General features: G+C 42.4%; 1 protein-coding gene across 6 annotated transcripts in view; it reads right to left on the minus strand.

Moving 5' to 3' along the window:
- LOC124794719 (galectin-4-like) overlaps nt 1-21434 on the minus strand; it is a 142982-nt gene that overhangs the window by 112027 nt on the left and 9521 nt on the right. For all 6 annotated transcript variants that reach the window (XR_007016600.1, XM_047258306.1, XM_047258304.1 and 3 more), the window contains exon 2: nt 5004-5070. Coding sequence is in view for 5 of the 6 variants with exons in the window: in XM_047258306.1 (XP_047114262.1) it covers nt 5004-5027 (24 nt within the window). In the remaining variant the exon portion in view is untranslated. The remainder of the gene's footprint in view (nt 1-5003; nt 5071-21434) is intronic.

Below are 21434 nucleotides of genomic sequence, written 5' to 3' on the forward strand. Positions count from 1 at the left end.
ACCAAAATGCGGAAGGGGATGCCGAATTGTAAGCCAGATACAGTTGAAACGGTCTAGGAGGCGACGCTGGCAGTCCATCGAGAGGTGTTTCAGCATCTGACAGTGGATGCGATCTGGCCCGGGAGCCATATCAGGGCAAGCGGCTAGGGCACTTTGGAGCTCACTGAATGGAGCATTGTACGATTCAGCGTGGTGCATGTGAATGGAAAGGCTCCGACATTCCAACCGTTGTTTCAGGGAGTGGAAGGCCAGTGGGTAATTCGCAGAACTGGAACTCTGAGCAAAATGTTCTGCTAAGCAGTTTGCAATTGTGTCAGAGTCAGAACAGACTGCTCCATTCAGTGAAAGCACAGGTTCACTGATGGGGGTCTGATAGCCAGAGTGTCGCCTAATCTTGGCCCAAACCTGCAATGGAGAGGTACAAAGGCCAATGGAGGAGACATACCTTTCCCAGCACTCCTGCTTGCATTGGCGAATGAGGCAGTGGGGTCGCGCACGCAGCTGCCACGGGGGGGTGGGGGAGGGGGGGGGGGCGACCACCAAGGCAAAAAAAGAGAAAGATCGAGCTGTGCCAATACTTGCTCAAAGATGCTGCCTCGACCTGTTGCCACTATCCACCTCATAGAGGGTTATGAGTGTTGAAGTCGCCCAGTAACAGCTGGCGGCAATTGGGCTATCAGTGCAGCCAGGACATGCTGCGGGACATCACCATCCGGTGGAAGATAGAGACTGCAGACAGTAACGGCCTGAGGCGTCCACACCTGAACAGCGACAGCCTCTAAAGGTGTTTGTAGAGGGACAGACTCGCTGTAAAGAGAGTGAAGGACGTAGATGCAGACGCCACCTGATACCCTCTCATGAGCTGCCCGGTTCTTATAATAACCCTGATAGCCATGGAGGGCAGGGGTTCGCATCACCAGAAACCAAGTTTCCTGAAGAGCAGTGCAGAGGAAAGGGTGAAGGCTGAGAAGTTGTCAGAGCTCAGGAAGATGGTGGAAAAAACCGCTGCAGTTCCACTGGAGGATGACATTTTCCATGGCCAAGAAAGTCATGAAGGGACCGAGGAGACAGATTACGCCGCTGGGTAACCTGTGCCACCGATTAAGTACCGACAGGAGCGAAATCTATCGAGTCTCAGGGACCAGCAAGATCTAGGTCCTCAGCGGACACCAGAATCTCCATCCCACCCTCAGACGCAGAGCTTGTAGGTAGCAGTGGAGTGGGTGCCACCGCAATTTCCTTGGTCTTAGGGGTCTTCAATTTCGATTTTTCACACTGTTCCTTTGGTTGCCCTTGCTGGGAGGGTTTCTTTGATTCAGTCTCCAGGGCTAAAGAGGACCGGGAAGCCCTACAACCAGCTATGTGGGGCTTCTTCAGCCCCTGGCGAGTGTCTGGTTTGCCACTGGTAGGAACCTGGGAAGGGAATGACCAAAGGGATCCTTTCCTAGCGAGAGAAGCCAAAGAAGACTTACACTTCTCTGGCTTTGAGGTGAGGACTTGTGTCCCCGATGGTTGTGGTGGGGGAGGGGTGCTGCTCCTCTGCTCCTGAGGTAGGTGGTGCAGGAGCAACAAGCAACAGGGAAGGAAGTGCCCCCACCATCAAGAGGGCAGGTGTGGTCCTTTGGCTCTGAGAGCTGACTGTGTGGTACAACAGATGGAGCTGTAACAGGAGCGACAGTGGCCGCATAAGAGGATGTCATGCGCACGTGATGAAGCCGTTCAAATTTCTGTTTAGCCTCAGTGTAGGTCAATCGGTCCAGGATCTTGTATTCCATTATTTTCCTTTCCTTCTGTAGAATCTTACAGTCCAGCAAACAAGGGGGATGGTGCTCTCCGCAGTTGACACAGGTGGGAGGCAGGGCACATGGAGTATCAGGATGGGATGGACAACCACAATCGCGATATATGAAGCTGGAAGCACAATGGGAAGACATATGGCCGAACTTCCAACACCTGAAGCACCGCATCGGGGAGGGATATATGGCATGACATCACAGCGGTAGAGCATCAACTTCACTTTCTCAGGTAATGTGTCACCCTCGAAGGCCAAGATGAAGGTAGTGGTGGCAACCTGATTATCCCCAGTGGATGCGCCGGACGAAATGGACACCTTGTCGCTCTAAGTTTGTGTGCAGATCGTCATCCGACTGTAAAAGAAGATCCCGGTGGAAGATAATGTCCTGGACCATATTTAAGCTTTTATGAGGCATGATAGTAACAGAAACATCCCCCAGCTTCTTACAAGCGAGTAATGCCTGTGACTGGGCAGAGGATGCTGTTTTTATCAAGACTGACCTGGACCGCATTTTTAACAAGCCCTCCACCTCTCCAAACTTGTCCTCTAAATGCTCTACAAAGAACTGAGGCTTCGTGGACACAAAGGATTCCCCATCAGCTCTCGTACAGACTAGATACCATGGTGAATACGTCTCGCTGTCATTCATAGCCTTTTGTTCCTCCCATGGTGTGGCCGGGGGGGGGAACAATTTGGGGTCATACATGTTAGCATTAATGTGAGACTTCAAACGCTTAGAGACTGCTGGTGGTTTGCCACCAGCAAGAGAAGATGTGCCATGCTTCATTGCATGTCATCCACCCTGATGCCACCTACGCCAACCAAGGGCCCTCCCCATGGGCACCACCCAGCCACAGCAAGGGCCACCTGGCAGGATGGCCATTTCCGGGAGTCCCGATGCCCCAGGGAGATAGGCATCTACTCCTTGGTATATGTGGGGAGTTAACGAAGCAGGCATCATCAGTAGAGCGATCCCTGTGTTGTCAGGGGGCTACAACCAACAGGATACATGGTGGCCCCACCACAACGGACTGGCTACCGTGCTGGATATGAGGTGGCAAGTGGTCCATGGTCATCGTCAGTGCAAAAAGCGACACTGCAGAGTGCATGGCGGAAATCGCACCCAGGAATGTATCCTCGCCCAAGAGATGGCGAGCAAGCGGGACTGCAATGCAACGATGAATAAGCTGGCTATAGGTCTCAATGCACGATGGACACAATACACCAAGTAAGGCACCCTTCCCTAATTGGCTCGCTCTTTGGAATAATTTTGAAATATGGTGGCCAAACCCAAGAGGAAACCATCACATGAGGGCTGAAACATTTGAGACTCCTTTTAGTCACCTCTTATGACAGGCAGGAATACCGCGGGCCTATTCTCGCCCCCGAACCCGCAGGGGGAGGCAGCTAGTTGCAGGCAGGAGATTACAAAGGGTGGTGGGGTTGGGGAGGGGGGGGGGGGAGGGCAAAAAGAGAGAAGTGAAGAGACTGTGGGTGCACTGGTGAAACAGAAGGTTGTGTAATGCTAGAGTGAGAGCTGGGAGGGGAACAGGTGGGTGTAGGACAGTGACTAACAAAGGTTGAGGCCAAGGGGTTACAGAAAAGTAAGATGTTTAGCAGGGAGAGTTTCCACTAGCACAGTTCAGAAAAGCTGGTGTTGGTGGGAAGGATCCAGATAGTACACACTGAGAGCAGTCACTGAAGTGAAGAACATTATACCTGGCCTCGGCACCCAGAGACAATGGTCACATGTGTGAGAGTTATGCTTCCGTGTGTGTGTGTGTGTGTGTGTGTGTGTGTGTGTGTGTGTGTGTGTGTACTGTAGAAGAAGGCCTTTTGGTTGTAAGCTTACTTGTTTATCAGGCTTTTTGTTGTGCCTGTCTGCAACTCAACATCTCAACTACATGGTGAGTAGCAGTCTATCCTTTTCATAGTATTAAAATTGCAGGAAAAGACAGACTGCCACTAACTGTAAAGATGACATGTTAAGCTGCAGACAGGCACAATTAAAGACACACACAAACTTTCGGCCACAGCCTATGTCAGAAACAGAGAAACACACACCATTCAATCACACAAGCAAGTACACCTCACACAGCCATAACTGCCAACTCCAGCAGCTTGGGCCAGATTTCAAATGTCACGTGGAATGGAAGCAGCAATCTGGAGGGTCTGGGGAAGGGGAATGGATAGCTATATATGGGGGGGGGGGGGGGGGGGTAGAGAGGAGAATTGCCTGGTGGAATGTGCAGGGACTATAATGCCAACAGGTGCAGCATCAGGAGATTGTGAGGCAGGAAGTTGGGGAAAACAGAGCAAAAAAGGAAAGGAGCAGGGAAAGATGGGCGGGTTCATGGGCAGAGGGTGGTAAACAAAGAGGGTGGGAGATGACAATGGGGAGGAGGTGATGGGACAGACAGGGTGGAAACTGTTGGGTGGAGAGTGTGGCAGTATGTAACTGTAGGTTGAGGCCAGGATAATTACACATGCATAGAATGTGTTATAAGGATAACTCCCATCTGTGCAGGTCAGAAAAGCTGGAGGTGGAAGGCAGGATCCAGATGACTTGTGTAGTAAAGCAGCCACTGAAACTGAGCATGTTATGTTCAGCTGCATGTTGTGCCTCTTTTCATAATACTGTCATTATTCCATCCTATATTTTCCATTGTTCCAAAAATTAATAACATAAATATTTTTATACATGATATTTACAACTTTTAAACTAAACCTTGTAAACAACACTTGAGGGTAAAAAAATACATCTATCGATTACCATTATTAAATTATGCACTGTGCAAAATTCTACAGATGGTTAGACTCTTCTTCATTTCCTTCCCCTCAGCCCATTTTTATTTAATAATATAGAAGCAAAATAAACACTGTCTCCATCTGCTTTCTAATACTGTCTGCCAGAGTGGCAGAGGTATATTCTTTCTAGTTCGTGAATTTCCTGGAAGATGTGCTAACATGAAACTAGATAAACTTGCAAACTTTCCTTTGGAATATAAGTTAAGCTTAACTTTTGACACTGGCTACTGTAGAATTAATGGACTGACAATGGATGGCAGTTGCTGAGGCAGATATGGTATATCATTAAAGTCTAATGATTAACTTCCTCCTAATCATAACTAGGAATTCAAGAAATTATAAAAAAAATTACAGATGCCACACATTATGAGAAGGTTGTTAACATGTCACAGGCACTTACCGGATTATACAATGGCACCGCCATTATATATTGTACAGAGAACTGTTGCTGTGTTATCTATCACCTTCTGAAAAACAAAGAAAAAGAAACCAAATTAAATTACTTGTGGACTGAAGAAAACAGTGGTAAAAATAACACTGATGCTCTGGTCACATTGACTTGAACATCTAATGAAGGTAGGATTACCAGATAGTTTTAATGAAATGTAGAACATAAAAGAGCAAAATGTAAAACATTACTTGGAAATGTAGGTCATAAGACTATCTGCAGGTGATGCAGTCATCCATGTGTTGTTGTTGTGGTCTTCAGTCCTGAGACTGGTTTGATGCAGCTCTCCATGCTACTCTATCCTGTGCAAGCTTCTTCATCTCCCAGTACCTACTGAACCTACATCCTTCTGAATCTGCTTAGTGTATTCATCTCTTGGTCTCCCTCTACGATTTTTACCCTCCACGCTGCCCTCCAAAGCTAATTTTGTGATCCCTTGATGCCTCAAAACATGTCCTACCAATCGATCCCTTCTTCTAGTCAAGTTGTGCCACAAACTTCTCTTCTCCCCAATCCTATTCAATACCTCCTCATTAGTTACGTGATCTACCCACCTTATCTTCAGCATTCTTCCGTAGCACCACATTTCGAAAGCTTCTATTCTCTTCTTGTCCAAACTATTTATCGTCCATGTTTCACTTCCATACATGGCTACACTCCATACAAATACTTTCAGAAATAACTTCCTGACACTTAAATCTATATTCGATGTTAACAAATTTTTCTTCTTCATAAACGCTTTCCTTGCCATTGCCAGTCTACGTTTTATATCCTCTCTACTTCGGCCATCATCAGTTATTTTACTCCCTAAATAGCAAAACTCCTTTACTACTTTAAGTGTCTCATTTCCTAATCTAATCCCCTCAGCATCACCCGATTTAATTTGACTACATTCCATTATCCTCGTTTTGCTTTTGTTGATGTTCATGTTGCTCAATATACACATTGAATAACATCGGGGAGAGGCTACAACCCTGTATCACTCCTTTCCCAACCACTGCTTCCATTTCATGCCCCTCGACTCTTATAACTGCCATCTGGTTTCTGTACAAATTGTAAATAGCCTTTCGCTCCCTGTATTTTACCCCTGCCACCTTCAGAATTTGAAAGAGAGTATTCCAGTTAACGTTGTCAAAAGCTTTCTCTAAGTCTACAAATGCTAGAAACGTAGGTTTGCCTTTTCTTAATCTTTCTTCTAAGATAAGTCGTAAGGTTAGTATTGCCTCATGTGTTCCAACATTTCTACGGAATCCAAACTGATCTTCCCCGAGGTCCGCTTCTACCAGTTTTTCCATTCGTCTGTAAAGAATTCGCGTTAGTATTTTGCAGCTGTGACTTATTAAACTGATAGTTCGGTAATTTTCACATCTGTCAACACCTGCTTTCTTTGGGATTGGAATTATTATATTCTTCTTGAAGTCTGTGGGTATTTCGCCTGTCTCATACATCTTGCTCACCAGATGGTAGAGTTTTGTCATGACTGGCTCTCCCAAGGCCATCAGTAGTTCTAATGGAATGTTGTCTACTCCCGGGGCCTTGTTTCGACTCAGGTCTTTCAGTGCTCTGTCAAACTCTTCACGCAGTGTCTTATCTCCCATTTCATCTTCATCTTCATCTACATCCTCTTCCATTTCCACAATATTGTCCTCAAGTACATCGCCCTTGTATAAACCCTCTATATACTCCTTCCACCTTTCTGCCTTCCCTTCTTTGCTTAGAACTGGGTTGCCATCTGAGCTCTTGATATTCATACAAGTGGTTCTCTTGTCTCCAAAGGTCTCTTTAATTTTCCTGTAGGCAGTATCTACCTTACCCCTAGTGAGACAAGCCTCTACATCCTTACATTTGTCCTCTAGCCATCCCTGCTTAGCCATTTTGCACTTTCTGTCGATCTCATTTTTGAGACGTTTGTATTCCTTTTTGCCTGCTTCATTTACTGCATTTTTATATTTTCTCCTTTCATCAATTAAATTCAATATTTCTTCTGTTACCCAAGGATTTCTATTAGCCCTCATCTTTTTACCTACTTGATCCTCTGCTGCCTTCACTACTTCATCCCTCAGAGCTACCCATTCTTCTTCTACTGTATTTCTTTCCCCCATTCCTGTCAATTGTTCCCTTATGCTTTCCCTGAAACTCTGTACAACCTCTGGTTCTTTCAGTTTATCCAGGTCCCATCTCCTTAAATTCCCACCTTTTTGCAGTTTCTTCAGTTTCAATCTGCAGTTCATAACCAATATATTGTGGTCAGAATCCACATCTGCCCCTGGAAATGTCTTACAATTTAAAACCTGGTTCATAAATCTCTGTCTTACCATTATGTAATCTATCTGATACCTTTTAGTATCTCCAGGATTCTTCCAGGTATACAACCTTCTTTCATGATTCTTGAACCAAGTGTTAGCTATGATTAAGTTATGCTCTGTGCAAAATTCTACAAGGCGGCTTCCTCTTTCATTTCTTCCTCCCAATCCACATTCACCTACTATGTTTCCTTCTCTCCCTTTTCCTACTGACGAATTCCAGTCACCCATGATTATTAAATTTTCGTCTCCCTTCACTACCTGAATAATTTCTTTTATCTCGTCATACATTTCATCAATTTCTTCATCATCTGCAGAGCTAGTTGGCATATAAACTTGTACTACTGTAGTAGGCATGGGCTTTGTGTCTATCTTGGCCACAATAATGCATTCACTATGCTTTTTGTAGTAGCTAACCCGCACTCCTATTTTTTTATTCATTATTAAACCTACTCCTGCATTACCCCTATTTGATTTTGTATTTATAACCCTGTAATCACCTTACCAAAAGTCTTGTTCCTCCTGCCACCGAACTTCACTAATTCCCACTATATCTAACTGTAACCTATCCATTTCCCTTTTTAAATTTTCTAACCTACCTGCCCAATTAAGGGATCTGACATTCCACGCTCCAATCCGTAGAATGCCAGTTTTCTTTCTCCTGATAACAACGCCCTCTTGAGTAGTCCCCGCCCGGAGATCCGAATGGGGGACTATTTTACCTCCGGAATATTTTACCCAAGAGGACGCCATCATCATTTAATCATACAGTAAAGCTGCATGAGAAGACTGCAAGGCAAGAAGGCTGTAGTTTGCAGGATTCTCGAACATATTCTCAGTTCGAATATAATGAATTTCCTTGAGACAGAGAAGTTGCTGTCCATGCATCAGCACGGCTTTAGAAAGCATTGGTCCTGCGAAACGCAACTCGCCCTTTTTTCACATGATATCTTGCGAACCATAGATGAAGGGTATCAGATGGATGCCATATTCCTTGGCTTCCGGAAAGCGTTTGACCTGGTGCCCCACTGCAGACTCCTAACTAAGGTACGAGCATATGGGATTGGTTCCCAAGTATGTGAGTGGCTCGAGGACTTCTTAGGTAATAGAACCCAGTACATTGTCCTCGATGGTGAGTGTTCATCGTAGGTGAGGGTATCATCTGGAGTGCCCCAGGGAAGTGTGGTAGGTCCGCTGTTGTTTTCTATCTACATAAATGATCTTTTGGATAGGGTGGATAGCAATGTGCGGCTGTTTGCTGATGATGCTGTGGTGTACAGGAAGGTGTCGTCAGTGAGTGACTGTAGGAGGATACAAGATGACTTGGACAGGATTTGTGATTGGTGTAAAGAATGGCAGCTAACTCTTATTATAGATAAATGTAAATTAATGCAGATGAATAGGAAAAAGAATCCTGTAATGTTTGAATACTCCATTAGTAGTGTAGCACTCGACACAGTCACGTCGATTAAATGTTTGGGCGTAACATTGCAGAGCGATATGAAGTGGGACAAGCATGTAATGGCAGTTGTGGGGAAGGCGAATAGTTGTCTTCGGTTCATTGGTAGAATTTTGGCAAGATGTGGTTCATCTGTAAAGGAGACCGCTTATAAAACACTCATACGACCTATTCTTGAGTACTGCTCAAGTGTTTGGGATCCCTATCAGATCGGATTGAGGGAGGACATAGAAGCAATTCAGAGGCGGGCTGCTAGATTTGTTACTGGTACTTTTGATCATCATGCAAGTGTTACGGAAATGCTTCAGGAACTCGGGTGGAAGTCTCTGGAGAAAAGGAGGCGTTCTTTTCATGAATTGCTACTGAGGAAGTTTAGAAAACCAGCATTTGAGGCTGACTGCAGTGCAATTTTACTGCCGCCAACTTACATTTCGCGGAAAGACCACAAAGATATCTGAGAGATTAGGGCTCGTACACAGGCATACAGGCAGTCATTTTTCCCTTGTTCTGTTTGGGAGGGGAACAGGGGGAGAAGATGCTAGTTGTGCTACGAGTTACCCTCCGCCACACACCGTACAGTGGATTGCGGAGTATGTATGTAAATGTAGATGTAGTGAACTACAAGAAGACCAACAGAGGATTGGTGAAGGTGCAGGGACTGGCAGTCGACCAAGAATGTAAATAAATGCAACATATTGTGCATAAATAGGGAAAGAAATCTGCTACTGTACAATTACACTACTGGTGGCAAATCACTAGTAACAGTAACTGCCTTAAAACATCTAGGAGTGACCATCCAGAGTGATCTAAAATAAATAGCAGGAAAAGCAGACACCAGGCTGAGATTCACAGGAAGACTCCCGAGAAAAGTAATTCATCCATAAAAAAAGCGATTTACCCAATGTTTGTTCAGTTGATAGTTGAGTACTGCTAAGCAGTCTGGGACCCTTACCAGATTAGATTAACAGGAGAGAGAGAGAGAGAGAGAGAGAGAGAGAATATCCAACTATGGGCAGTACATTTGATCACAAGATCATTTAGTCAGTATGAAAGCATGACGGAGATGCTTAACAAACTTCAGAGCATATGCTGCAAGAGAGGAGTTGAGCATCACAGTGCGATACCAGAATTAACCTCAATCACATACAGTAAGGTGGCTTGCAGAGTAGGAATGCAGATGCAGCTGAAGATATAGGTCCAGAATGAAGAACATAGGTAGCATACCCAATGTTGAAAGATAATACTTCATATTATATTATTTTAAAATATAAATACATTATGTACTGCACACGCAGATATCTATAGTTTTATTGGGACTTACAGCAAGATTCTCTGAGGACAAAGCTTATCCAATGTCACTCCTTTTGTTGAAATAGTCATAAGATTGTGGCAACTTATATTTTTGAAATGTATTTAAGTAATATAAAGCCAGTCACTGAGAGCGTTTAACCTGTTTCTCTCATATGGCCACTGGCTCAAAGTTAACAAAAAATACAGCCATTATTTGCAGTTCTGAATTTTAGCTTTCAAACTTTCTATCACTTAAATTTCAGTGTTGCTGTCATTGTCAGTCTGAAGACTGGTTTGATACAGCTAGTCTAACCTGTGGAAGTGTCTTCATGTCTGTATAACTACTGCCTCCTACATCCTCTTAAACCTGCTTATTTATCTCTTGGTCTCTCTCCACAATTTTTATCCTCCATACTCCCACCCAAAACTAAACTGATGATTCCTTGATGACTCAGAATGTGTCCTATCAACAAATCTGTTCTTGTGCCACAAATTTCTTTCCTCCCCAATTCCAATCAGTTTCTCCTCATTAGTTATGTGATCTACCCATATAATATTCAACATTCTTCTGTAACAAACATTTAAAAAGCTTCTATTCTCTTCTTGGCTGAACTTTTTACTGTCTACGCTTCAACTCCAAATCCATATAAGGCCACAGTCCAAACAACCTCAAGGAAGACTTTATAACACTTAAATTTACATGTTAACAAATTTCTCCTTTTCCAGAAACACTTATTATTATTGCAAGGCTTCACTTTACATCCTCTCCACTTTAGCCACAGTCAGCTATCTTGATGCCCAAATATCACAATTCCTAATTTAACTCCAAATATCACAATACCTAATTTAACTCAGCTAAATTCCATTATTCTTGTTTCATTTTTGTTGACGTTCATTTTATAACCTCTTTTCAAGATGCTATCAATTCTGTTGAACTGCTCTTCCACGTCTTTTGCTCTCTCTCAGAGAATTTCAATGTCACTGGCAAATGACAAAAGTTCATCTCTCTGAACTTAAACTCCTCCTCCAAATTTTTCATTGTTTTCCTTTACTGTCTGCTCAATGTACAGAATTAGTTACATTAGGGAGAGGCTACAAGCTTGTCTCACTTCCTTCTCAACTACTGCTTTCCTTTCACATCCTTCGACTCACAACTCCCGTCTTGTTTCTGTTCTAGTTGTAAACAATGTTTCAATTCCTGTATTTTATTCCTGCTGTCTTCAGAATTTCAATGAGTGTATTCCACTAAAAATTATCGAAAGCTTCTCTGAATCTACAAATGCAATGATGCAGTTTTCCTTTTCTTTAAGCTATCTTCTAAGATAAGTCCTAGGGGTCAGTACTGCTTCACGTGTTTCTACTTTTATCTACAAACCAAACTGATCTTCCACGAGGTCTGCCTCTACTAAGTTTTCCATTCTCCTGTGTATAATTTGTGTTAATACTTTGCAAGAACGACTTTTTAAATGGATAGTGCTGCATTATTCACATCTGTCAACCTTACCTGTTTAGGAATTGGAATTGTTATATTCTTCTAGAGCTCCAAGGATATTTCTACTGCATTGTATCTTGAACACTAGGTGGAATAGGTTTGTCAAGGCTAGCTCTGCTAAGAATCTCAACAATTCTGAGAGAATGTAATCTACATTTACTTCCTTTTTCCTTTATATAGTATTGTCTTTCAGGTGCATTTATCAATCTAACCCATTTATCATCACAATTTAAATTTGGAACAATGGTACATTATGCATGAAAAATTCATTTAAATTACACACTTGGTCACATCACACATTCATCCACAACAATACTATTTCTACTCAAAAACTGAATGTAGCTCCAATCATCATTGATACGCACTTTATTATTAAAATTCAAAGTATTTTAAATCTATAAATGATATGCTTGAGTACTCTAAACAGTGGACACCCCTATCACATGTTGCGAAAGCTTCTTCCTAGACCTGGTAGCACATTATCTGTGCAAGAATGACTTTTACACCCTAAACAATATGGACAATACAGCAAGGAAAGGTGCGCAGAATGATAAAAGCCTACCTTATCTCCAAGTGATTAATGCTGCAGTGGATGGTCCTGATACTGACAACAATAGTGAAGAATAAGAAGATCTATACAACAACCCATAGATTCTGGGGGCACAGTGGCTCTGCCATTTGAAAACAACCAGCAATTAGGGGGAAACAAGTCTCAGTTAAATTGTCTGCTGCTGGTTTTCATGTGGCTGAATTACCAGCATTTAAATCCTTCCTCAGAATGTATGACAATTGACAGGATTTTTTCTTCCCCCTGGATAACCAAAAATAAGTTCAATGTAATGCAAGTCCGAGATTTTCTGGCCATTTGGTAACACAAACAGAACCTGCATCACTGACACAAAGTTGGCTCAAAACAAATAACATTGGCTTAAAATATCTAGCAAACAGAATGAGAACACAAATGGTAACTGCATTGTATGAGTTATTTTGGATGTAAAATTTGTCAAAATGGTAATTTTTTACTAGTGAGTGGGGCCAAATAATAAAATAACACCAACTAGGGTGCTTAAAATATTCTTTGCCTCCTACTGCAAGCAACACTTCACAAAATTATGCAAGGATCAATAGTTTCATATCACTAGTTATAGGGTGAATGACTGTACCAAGTTTCAATCAGAGTCTTTGGAACACAACACAAGTGGCAGATCCTTTGGCCAAGAATGGGTGGCTAGTTTCTTACCTCCAGGAAGAGAAATTCCAAAAACACTTAAAAGTAAGGGGAACTATTCCTAGCTTACTCATGGAGGAAGGAGGGATGGATCGGGAATGTTAGAAAAAAAGGGTATGTTAACAGCCAAACCTACAAATAAATCAAGAGGACAATTAAGGAAACATGGATGGCCCATACTATGTTAACTCTTTCTTGGGCCATATGGAACAGGAATTCCTCAGCATAAAGAAAGTAGGCCCCTTGGCTCAGTATAGACCTATAAAAAAGACATCTTGTGGTCTGGACTTACGCTGAAGAAGTGCCTCCACTGTAACAACTTAACTCTTTTTCACAACTCAAATTCACCTAGTTCTTTTTCAAATCAAAAGCAACCTTTTTTTGACAGTAACGTCCATTTCAATGGCGATCACAACTGAACTTCAGCCCATAATAACATCGACCAATATCTGATGACATCCCCAGTTTTACAACTATCACTCCTACAACAACAAATTCTCCCTCCACACTGCCTAAACTTCTGTTGCCCACGTATCTGGCACAACACTGAATTTCTCAATACCTACACCAACATCATCTCCCACAACTATCACAGAGTTGTGTCCAAAAACAAATTTCCAAGACAATATTCTCCTCGCACCATCTCACAAACACAGTTCCCACTTCTAAAAAACTCAGAACCCCTCATTTCCTCCAGTACTACGCAATCTGTGAATTCCTCAAATTATTACTCTTCCGAGACTATGACTTTCTCAAGCCCAGCTCTGAGATGAGATCACCTCTGCCCACTATCTTTCCACACTACCAACTATGACAGTACATTAACCTCCACAACATCCTTTGAAACCATATGACATTCCCAGACATTTATCTCTACAGACCACTGAAACTGTTCCAACTGTAAAACCTGCTCCATACCGCAACTGACTACCCTTACTCCAACCTCAACACAGGTAAACCCTACAACATCAAAGGCAGGGAAACATGTATTGTTTACCAACCAAAGGTGTGTTCACCACATAGCTTTCTGTATGAACTGCTCATAAAAATGTATGCACCACTGTCACGACTTGCGCAGTTTCTTCTTCCCCTATTCCCTTGAAACATATGTCTCAATAATCTATTGATACAGAAATTTACTACATACAGTCCTTTGTGTAAAGGAGGTAAAAGTAAAGCTACATTCTCACTGTAGTCAGGAGAATGGGACACAGTCACTTGTGTGCACTGTTCAGTCTGTCAACATGCCTCAAATGGTCATTTCACATGCAAGAAGTGTTGTCAACATGCAAAGTTCACTGTCAAATTGGCATATACCACAGCGACATCATTAAAAAATTCAACCACTACTGAGAGACACAAAACACTGAAGATCTGCCTCATAGTGCCAGGTGCAGTCAACACACCAGCTGACGAGCACTACCTACAAAAGCTTACAGATTAAGAATGCAGAGTCTCACAGCAATAACATCAAGTAAAAAGTTCATGGGTTTCCAGACGCCTTAATTAATTAAAATTGCATGAGCTTTGGGCCAAGCACTCCTTCGCCACTGTCAAGAGGAGTGACTGCCAGAGGGCTGCGGTACAAACGTTACACACTATCTGCCGGCTGTGACGTCATTGGAGCTCGCAGTACTGACATATATGGGTATATGTTGACTCAGCAATTGATGTGCCTGCTTCAATCAAGCAATCGTTTGATGCCATGCCGTGCTGAGGTGCAGGCCACTGCCTCTATTTAGGGTGCTGTCAGTGATTTTTATTTCAATGGCTGCTTTAACTATACAATCCAAGAAGCCATTAGAGTGAACCATGATGGATGCTTCGTCAAATTATTTCCGGTGTCTGTTTTCTAAAGCAAATTTCTTGGTGTGGTGTAGGTAATAAAACCTCTCATGCTCTTTCTTGTGTTGTTTCAATGTGCGTACTGTCTGTCTGACATACGACTGTCCACATATGCAAAGGATCTTGTAGACCCCAGGTGTTCCGAGACCTACTGCATCTTCAACTGTGCTCAGTAACTGATGGATTCTTGTCAGAGGCTTAAAGATAAATTTTATCTTGGATCTTTTCAACAGATGGTTTATCTTGCCCAACACGGAGCCACAGAATGGCAAGAAAACAAGTTTCTCCTCGTGTTCCTCATCACTGGTCTTACTGTGATTCTTGTTTGAAACCAATTTGTTTATTTAATGAACATTAAAGCCATTGTTCCTGAAGACCGTACATGTGTGGCTCAGCTCATGGGGCAGGTTATCACTGTCTGATATCACTCTTGCACGCTGCAGCACTGTTTGTAAAACATTACATCTCTGTGCTGGGTGATGATGGCTGATGATAAACAAGTGCAGATCGGAGTGGGTGTGTTTTCTATAGAAGCTGTGGCCAAGGCATCCATTTCGTTTGCGGTGGATAAGGATGTCACAGAAGGGTAATGCATTGTCTTTTTCTTCCTCCATGGTAAACTGCATGTTGCTGTTAATGCCATGGAGGTGTACCAAAAATTCATCAAGTTTCTCATGTCCATGGGGCCAAATGATGAATGGGTCACCAACATATCAAAATATGGAGATACAAAAAGACAAACACTGCCCTTCCTCAATGCCATCATCTGCCACAAATGATACGGATGCCATTGCCACAATGTCTACAGAAAACCCACCCACACTGATCTGCACTTGTATGCCATCAGCTTTCATCACCCAGCAAAGAGGCGCACTGTTTTACAAACAGTGGTGCGTTGTGCAAGAATGATATCAGACAATGATAACCTGCCCTAGGAGCTGAGCCACCTACATAAGGTCTTCAGGAACAATGGCTATAATGTTCACCAAAGAAACGAATTGGTAACATTCCATCCTGGATTTTCCATTGTTTGGTTTCAAACTAGAATCACGATAAGACCACCAATGAGGAGCACAGAAAGAAACTTGCTCTCTTGCTGTTCTGCGGCTCTGTGTTAGGCAAGATCAACCATCTGTTGAAAAGACCCAAGGTCAAATCGATTTTCAGGCCTCTGACAAAAATCTGTCAATTACTGGGACCAGTTAGATACACAGCAGGTCTCAGAATACAAGGAGTCTATGAGATCCCTTGCATATGTAGCCAATCTTACATCGGACGGACAGGTCAGAGGTGAAATACACAAAGGAAGCAGCTACTCAGGTAGCAGAATACTCCGTTAGTGCAGATGTTTTTAGTTTAAACAGTAATTTGAGATACTCTTCTGAACACTTGCCAAATGATATGCACCAAAGAGTCAGATTGTGTTCAGAGTACAGAAACCTTGACTGCCATGATTTTATCAGTAAATTGTCGAAGTATTTGTATAGAGCTCCTGAATTTACGACCCTCTAGGAAAGTTATTCTTGGGTCTGAGAGCTCGCTGAAACCCAAAGTGGAAAGCTATGAATATATATCAGAAAGAGAGATTAAAGGCCACAGAAGGGAGAGTGTTCATTGCAATTGACAAAAATATTCTCTCTACTGAGGTTGAAATTGAGTGCAGCAGTGAAGTTATCTGGTTGCCTGTAACAGGTCTAGGTGAAGCAGTTAATTGTTGGATGTTTTCACAGGCTGCCTGGTCCCGCTGTGGCAGTTCTAATTCACGGAAAGTCTGCAGTCAGTAGCACATAAACATTCAGATCATGCAGTACTAGCTGGAGGTGACTTTAACCTACTGAACATAGGCTGGGACGTGTACTGGCTCATTGCAGGGGGTATAGACACACAGTAATGCAAAGTACTTTCGAATACATTTACTGAAAACTGTCTTGAGCAGCTAGTTTGGCAGCTCACACGCAATGGAAATATCTTAGACATTGTAGCTACACGTAGGCAGCACCACTGATAATGTCAATATACAAACGGGGATTAGCAATCATGATTTCATTTAGCAACTATGGTTATGAAAGTTAACAAATCAGTCAAGAAGGCTAGGAGCGTGTTTCTGCTAGAAAGAGTAGATAAGCAGTATTAGCATCTCACTTAGACAGTGGATTGACATCACTTAGCTCCAGCAAGATGGATGTAGAGGAATCATGATCAAATTTTAAGTAGATTTTAAATTGTGGTCCGAAGAGTTATGCGTGTAGTAAGTGGATTTGGGACAGAAAAGATCCACCATTGTTTAACAAAGAAATTCGAAAAATGTTGAAGAAGCAGAGGCTGTTGTACTCTTTGTTCAAAAGAGAATGAGCAAATGACAAGAAGCAAAGGTTAAGAGAGATTTTTGTATCTGTGAAAAGACCTATGAACATTTACAACAACTAGCACTGTCATATCTCAGCAAAACATCATCCCTAGAAAATTTTGGTCCTACATAAAATTGCTAAGTGGGTCTAAGGCTTCCACTCAGTCACTTGTTGAACAGTCTGGTGTGACAGTTGAAGATAACAGAATAAAAGCCACAGTTTTCAATTTTGTGTTCAAGAAATCATTCATACAGGAGAATTGTACAAACATACAGTAGTTTACCCCCCCCATGAACCATGGACCTTGCCGTTGGTGGGGAGGCTTGCGTGCCTCAGCGATACAGATAGCCGTACCGTAGGTGCAACCACAACGGAGGGGTGTCTGTTGAGAGGCCAGACAAACGTGTGGTTCCTGAAGAGGGGCAGCAGCCTTTTCAGTAGTTGCAAGGGCAACAGTATGGATGATTGACTGATCTGGCCTTGCAACAATAACCAAAACGGCCTTGCCGTGCCGGTACTGCGAACGGCTGAAAGCAAGGGGAAACTACAGCCGTAATTTTTCCCGAGGGCATGCAGCTTTACTGTATGATTACATGATGATGGCGTCCTCTTGGGTAAAATATTCCGGAGGTAAAATAGTCCCCCATTCGGATCTCCGGGCGGGGACTACTCAAGAGGATGTCGTTATCAGGAGAAAGAAAACTGGCGTTCTACGGATCGGAGCGTGGAATGTCAGATCCCTTAATTGGGCAGGTAGGTTAGAAAATTTAAAAAGGGAAATGGATAGGTTGAAGTTAGATATAGTGGGAATTAGTGAAGTTCGGTGGCAGGAGGAACAAGACTTCTGGTCAGGTGACTACAGGGTTATAAACACAAAATCAAATAGGGGTAATGCAGGAGTAGGTTTAATAATGAATAGGAAAATAGGAATGCGGGTAAGCTACTACAAACAGCATAGTGAACGCATTATTGTGGCCAAGATAGATACGAAGCCCACACCTACTACAGTAGTACAAGTTTATATGCCAACTAGCTCTGCAGATGACGAAGAAATTGAAGAAATGTATGATGAAATACAAGAAATTATTCAGATTGTGAAGGGAGACGAAAATTTAATAGTCATGGGTGACTGGAATTCGAGTGTAGGAAAAGGGAGAGAAGGAAACATAGTAGGTGAATATGGATTGGGGGACGGAAATGAAAGAGGAAGCCGCCTTGTAGAATTTTGCACAGAGCACAACATAATCATAACTAACACTTGGTTTAAGAATCATGAAAGAAGGTTGTATACATGGAAGAACCCTGGAGATACTAAAAGGTATCAGATAGATTATATAATGGTAAGACAGAGATTTAGGAACCAGGTTTTAAATTGTAAGACATTTCCAGGGGCAGATATGGACTCAGACCACAATCTATTGGTTATGACCTGTAGATTAAAACTGAAGAAACTGCAAAAAGGTGGGAATTTAAGGAGATGGGACCTGGATAAACTAAAAGAACCAGAGGTTGTACAGAGATTCAGGGAGAGCATAAGGGAGCAATTGACAGGAATGGGGGAAAGAAATACAGTAGAAGAAGAATGGGTAGCTTTGAGGGATGAAGTAGTGAAGGCAGCAGAGGATCAAGTAGGTAAAAAGACGAGGGCTAGTAGAAATCCTTGGGTAACAGAAGAAATATTGAATTTAATTGATGAAAGGAGAAATTATAAAAATGCAGTAAGTGAAACAGGCAAAAAGGAATACAAACGTCTCAAAAATGAGATTGACAGGAAGTGCAAAATGGCTAAGCAGGGATGGCTAGAGGACAAATGTAAGGATGTAGAGGCCTATCTCACTAGGGGTAAGATAGATACCGCCTACAGGAAAATTAAAGAGACCTTTGGAGATAAGAGAACGACTTGTATGAATATCACGAGCTCAGATGGAAACCCAGTTCTAAGCAAAGAAGGGAAAGCAGAAAGGTGGAAGGAGTATATAGAGGGTCTATACAAGGGCGATGTACTTGACGACAATATTATGGAAATGGAAGAGGATGTAGATGAAGATGAAATGGGAGATATGATACTGCGTGAAGAGTTTGACAGAGCACTGAAAGACCTGAGTCGAAACAAAGCCCCCGGAGTAGACAATATTCCATTGGAACTACTGACGGCCGTGGGAGAGCCAGTCCTGACAAAACTCTACCATCTGGTGAGGAAGATGTATGAGACAGGCGAAATACCCTCAGACTTCAAGAAGAATATAATAATTCCAATCCCAAAGAAAGCAGGTGTTGACAGATGTGAAAACTACCGAACTATCAGCTTAATAAGTCACAGCTGCAAAATACTAACACGAATTCTTTACAGACGAATGGAAAAACTAGTAGAAGCCAACCTCGGGGAAGATCAGTTTGGATTCCGTAGAAACACTGGAACACGTGAGGCAATACTGACCTTACGACTTATCTTAGAAGAAAGATTAAGGAAAGGCAAACCTACGTTTCTAGCATTTGTAGACTTAGAGAAAGCTTTTGACAATGTTGACTGGAATACTCTCTTTCAAATTCTAAAGGTGGCAGGGGTAAAATACAGGGAGCGAAAGGCTATTTACAATTTGTACAGAAACCAGATGGCAGTTATAAGAGTCGAGGGACATGAAAGGGAAGCAGTGGTTGGGAAGGGAGTAAGACAGGGTTGTAGCCTCTCCCCGATGTTGTTCAATCTGTATATTGAGCAAGCAGTAAAGGAAACAAAAGAAAAATTCGGAGTAGGTATTAAAATTCATGGAGAAGAAATAAAAACATTGAGGTTCGCCGATGACATTGTAATTCTGTCAGAGACAGCAAAGGACTTGGAAGAGCAGTTGAATGGAATGGACAGTGTCTTGAAAGGAGAATATAAGATGAACATCAACAAAAGCAAAACAAGGATAATGGAATGTAGTCTAATTAAGTCGGGTGATGCTGAGGGAATTAGATTAGGAAATGAGGCACTTAAAGTAGTAAAGGAGTTTTGCTATTTGGGGAGCAAAATAACTGATGATGGTCGAAGTAGAGAGGATATAAAATGTAGGCTGGCAATGGCAAGGAAAGCGTTTCTGAAGAAGAGAAATTTGTTAACATCCAGTATTGATTTAAGTGTCAGGAAGTCATTTCTGAAAGTGTTTGTATGGAGTGTAGCCATGTATGGAAGTGAAACATGGACGATAAATAGTTTGGACAAGAAGAGAATAGAAGCTTTCGAAATGTGGTGCTACAGAAGAATGCTGAAGATTAGATGGGTAGATCACATAACTAATGAGGAAGTATTGAATAGGATTGGGGAGAAGAGAAGTTTGTGGCACAACTTGACCAGAAGAAGGGATCGGTTGGTAGGACATGTTGTGAGGCATCAAGGGATCACCAAATTAGTATTGGAGGGCAGCGTGGAGGGTAAAAATCGTAGAGGGAGACCAAGAGATGAATACACTAAGCAGATTCAGAAGGATGTAGGTTGCAGTAGGTACTGGGAGTTGAAAAAGCTTGCACAGGATAGAGTAGCGTGGAGAGCTGCATCAAACCAGTCTCAGGACTGAAGACCACAACAACAACAACAGTAGTTTAACCATCATACAGACTCTCATGTGGACAACACAGTAATAAGCATCCGTAGCATAAAGAAATGACCGAGGGAGTTGAAAACAAATAAGTCACCAGGTCCAGTTGGAATCCCAATCTGGTTTTACCTACCACCCAGTGCAAAGTCCTAATGACTGGAAAAAGTGCAGGTGACTACTGTACATCATAAAGGTAAAAGAATGGATCCATAAAATTACAGACTGCAGAATCCTTGAACATATTCTCAGTTCGAATATAATAAATTCTCTTGAGACTGAGAAGCTCGCATCCATGAATCAGCATAGTTTTCGAAAGCATTGCTTGTGTGAAACTCAGATTGTCCTTTTCCCACATGATATACTGTGAACTATGGGTGAAGGGCAACACACAGATTACATATTTCTAGATTTCTGGAAATTATTTGACATGGTGCTCGACTGCAGGCTGTTAAAAAAGGTTCGAGAAATGGAACAGTTCGTAGATATGTGTGCGGTTCAAAGACTTTTTGGAGTTATTGAACCCAGTATACTGACCTCGAAAGTCAGTGCTTATCGGGGACAGGGGTGTCATCAGGAGTACTCCAGGGAAGTGTGATAGGACCACTATTATTCTCTGTATACATAAATGATTTGGTGGGCAGGGTGGGCAGCAATCTGCGGTTATTTGCTGACGATGCAGTGGTGTACGGTAAGGTTTTGAAGTTGAGTGACTGAAGGAGGATACAAGATGACTTAGACAAGGTTTCTAGTTGGTGTGATGAATGGCAGCTAGCTTTATATGTACAAAAATTTAAATTAATGGGGATGCATACGAAAAACAAACCTGTATGTTTAGATACA

Source organism: Schistocerca piceifrons, chromosome 4 (assembly GCF_021461385.2).
Source record: "Schistocerca piceifrons isolate TAMUIC-IGC-003096 chromosome 4, iqSchPice1.1, whole genome shotgun sequence".
Classification (NCBI taxonomy): domain Eukaryota; kingdom Metazoa; phylum Arthropoda; class Insecta; order Orthoptera; family Acrididae; genus Schistocerca; species Schistocerca piceifrons.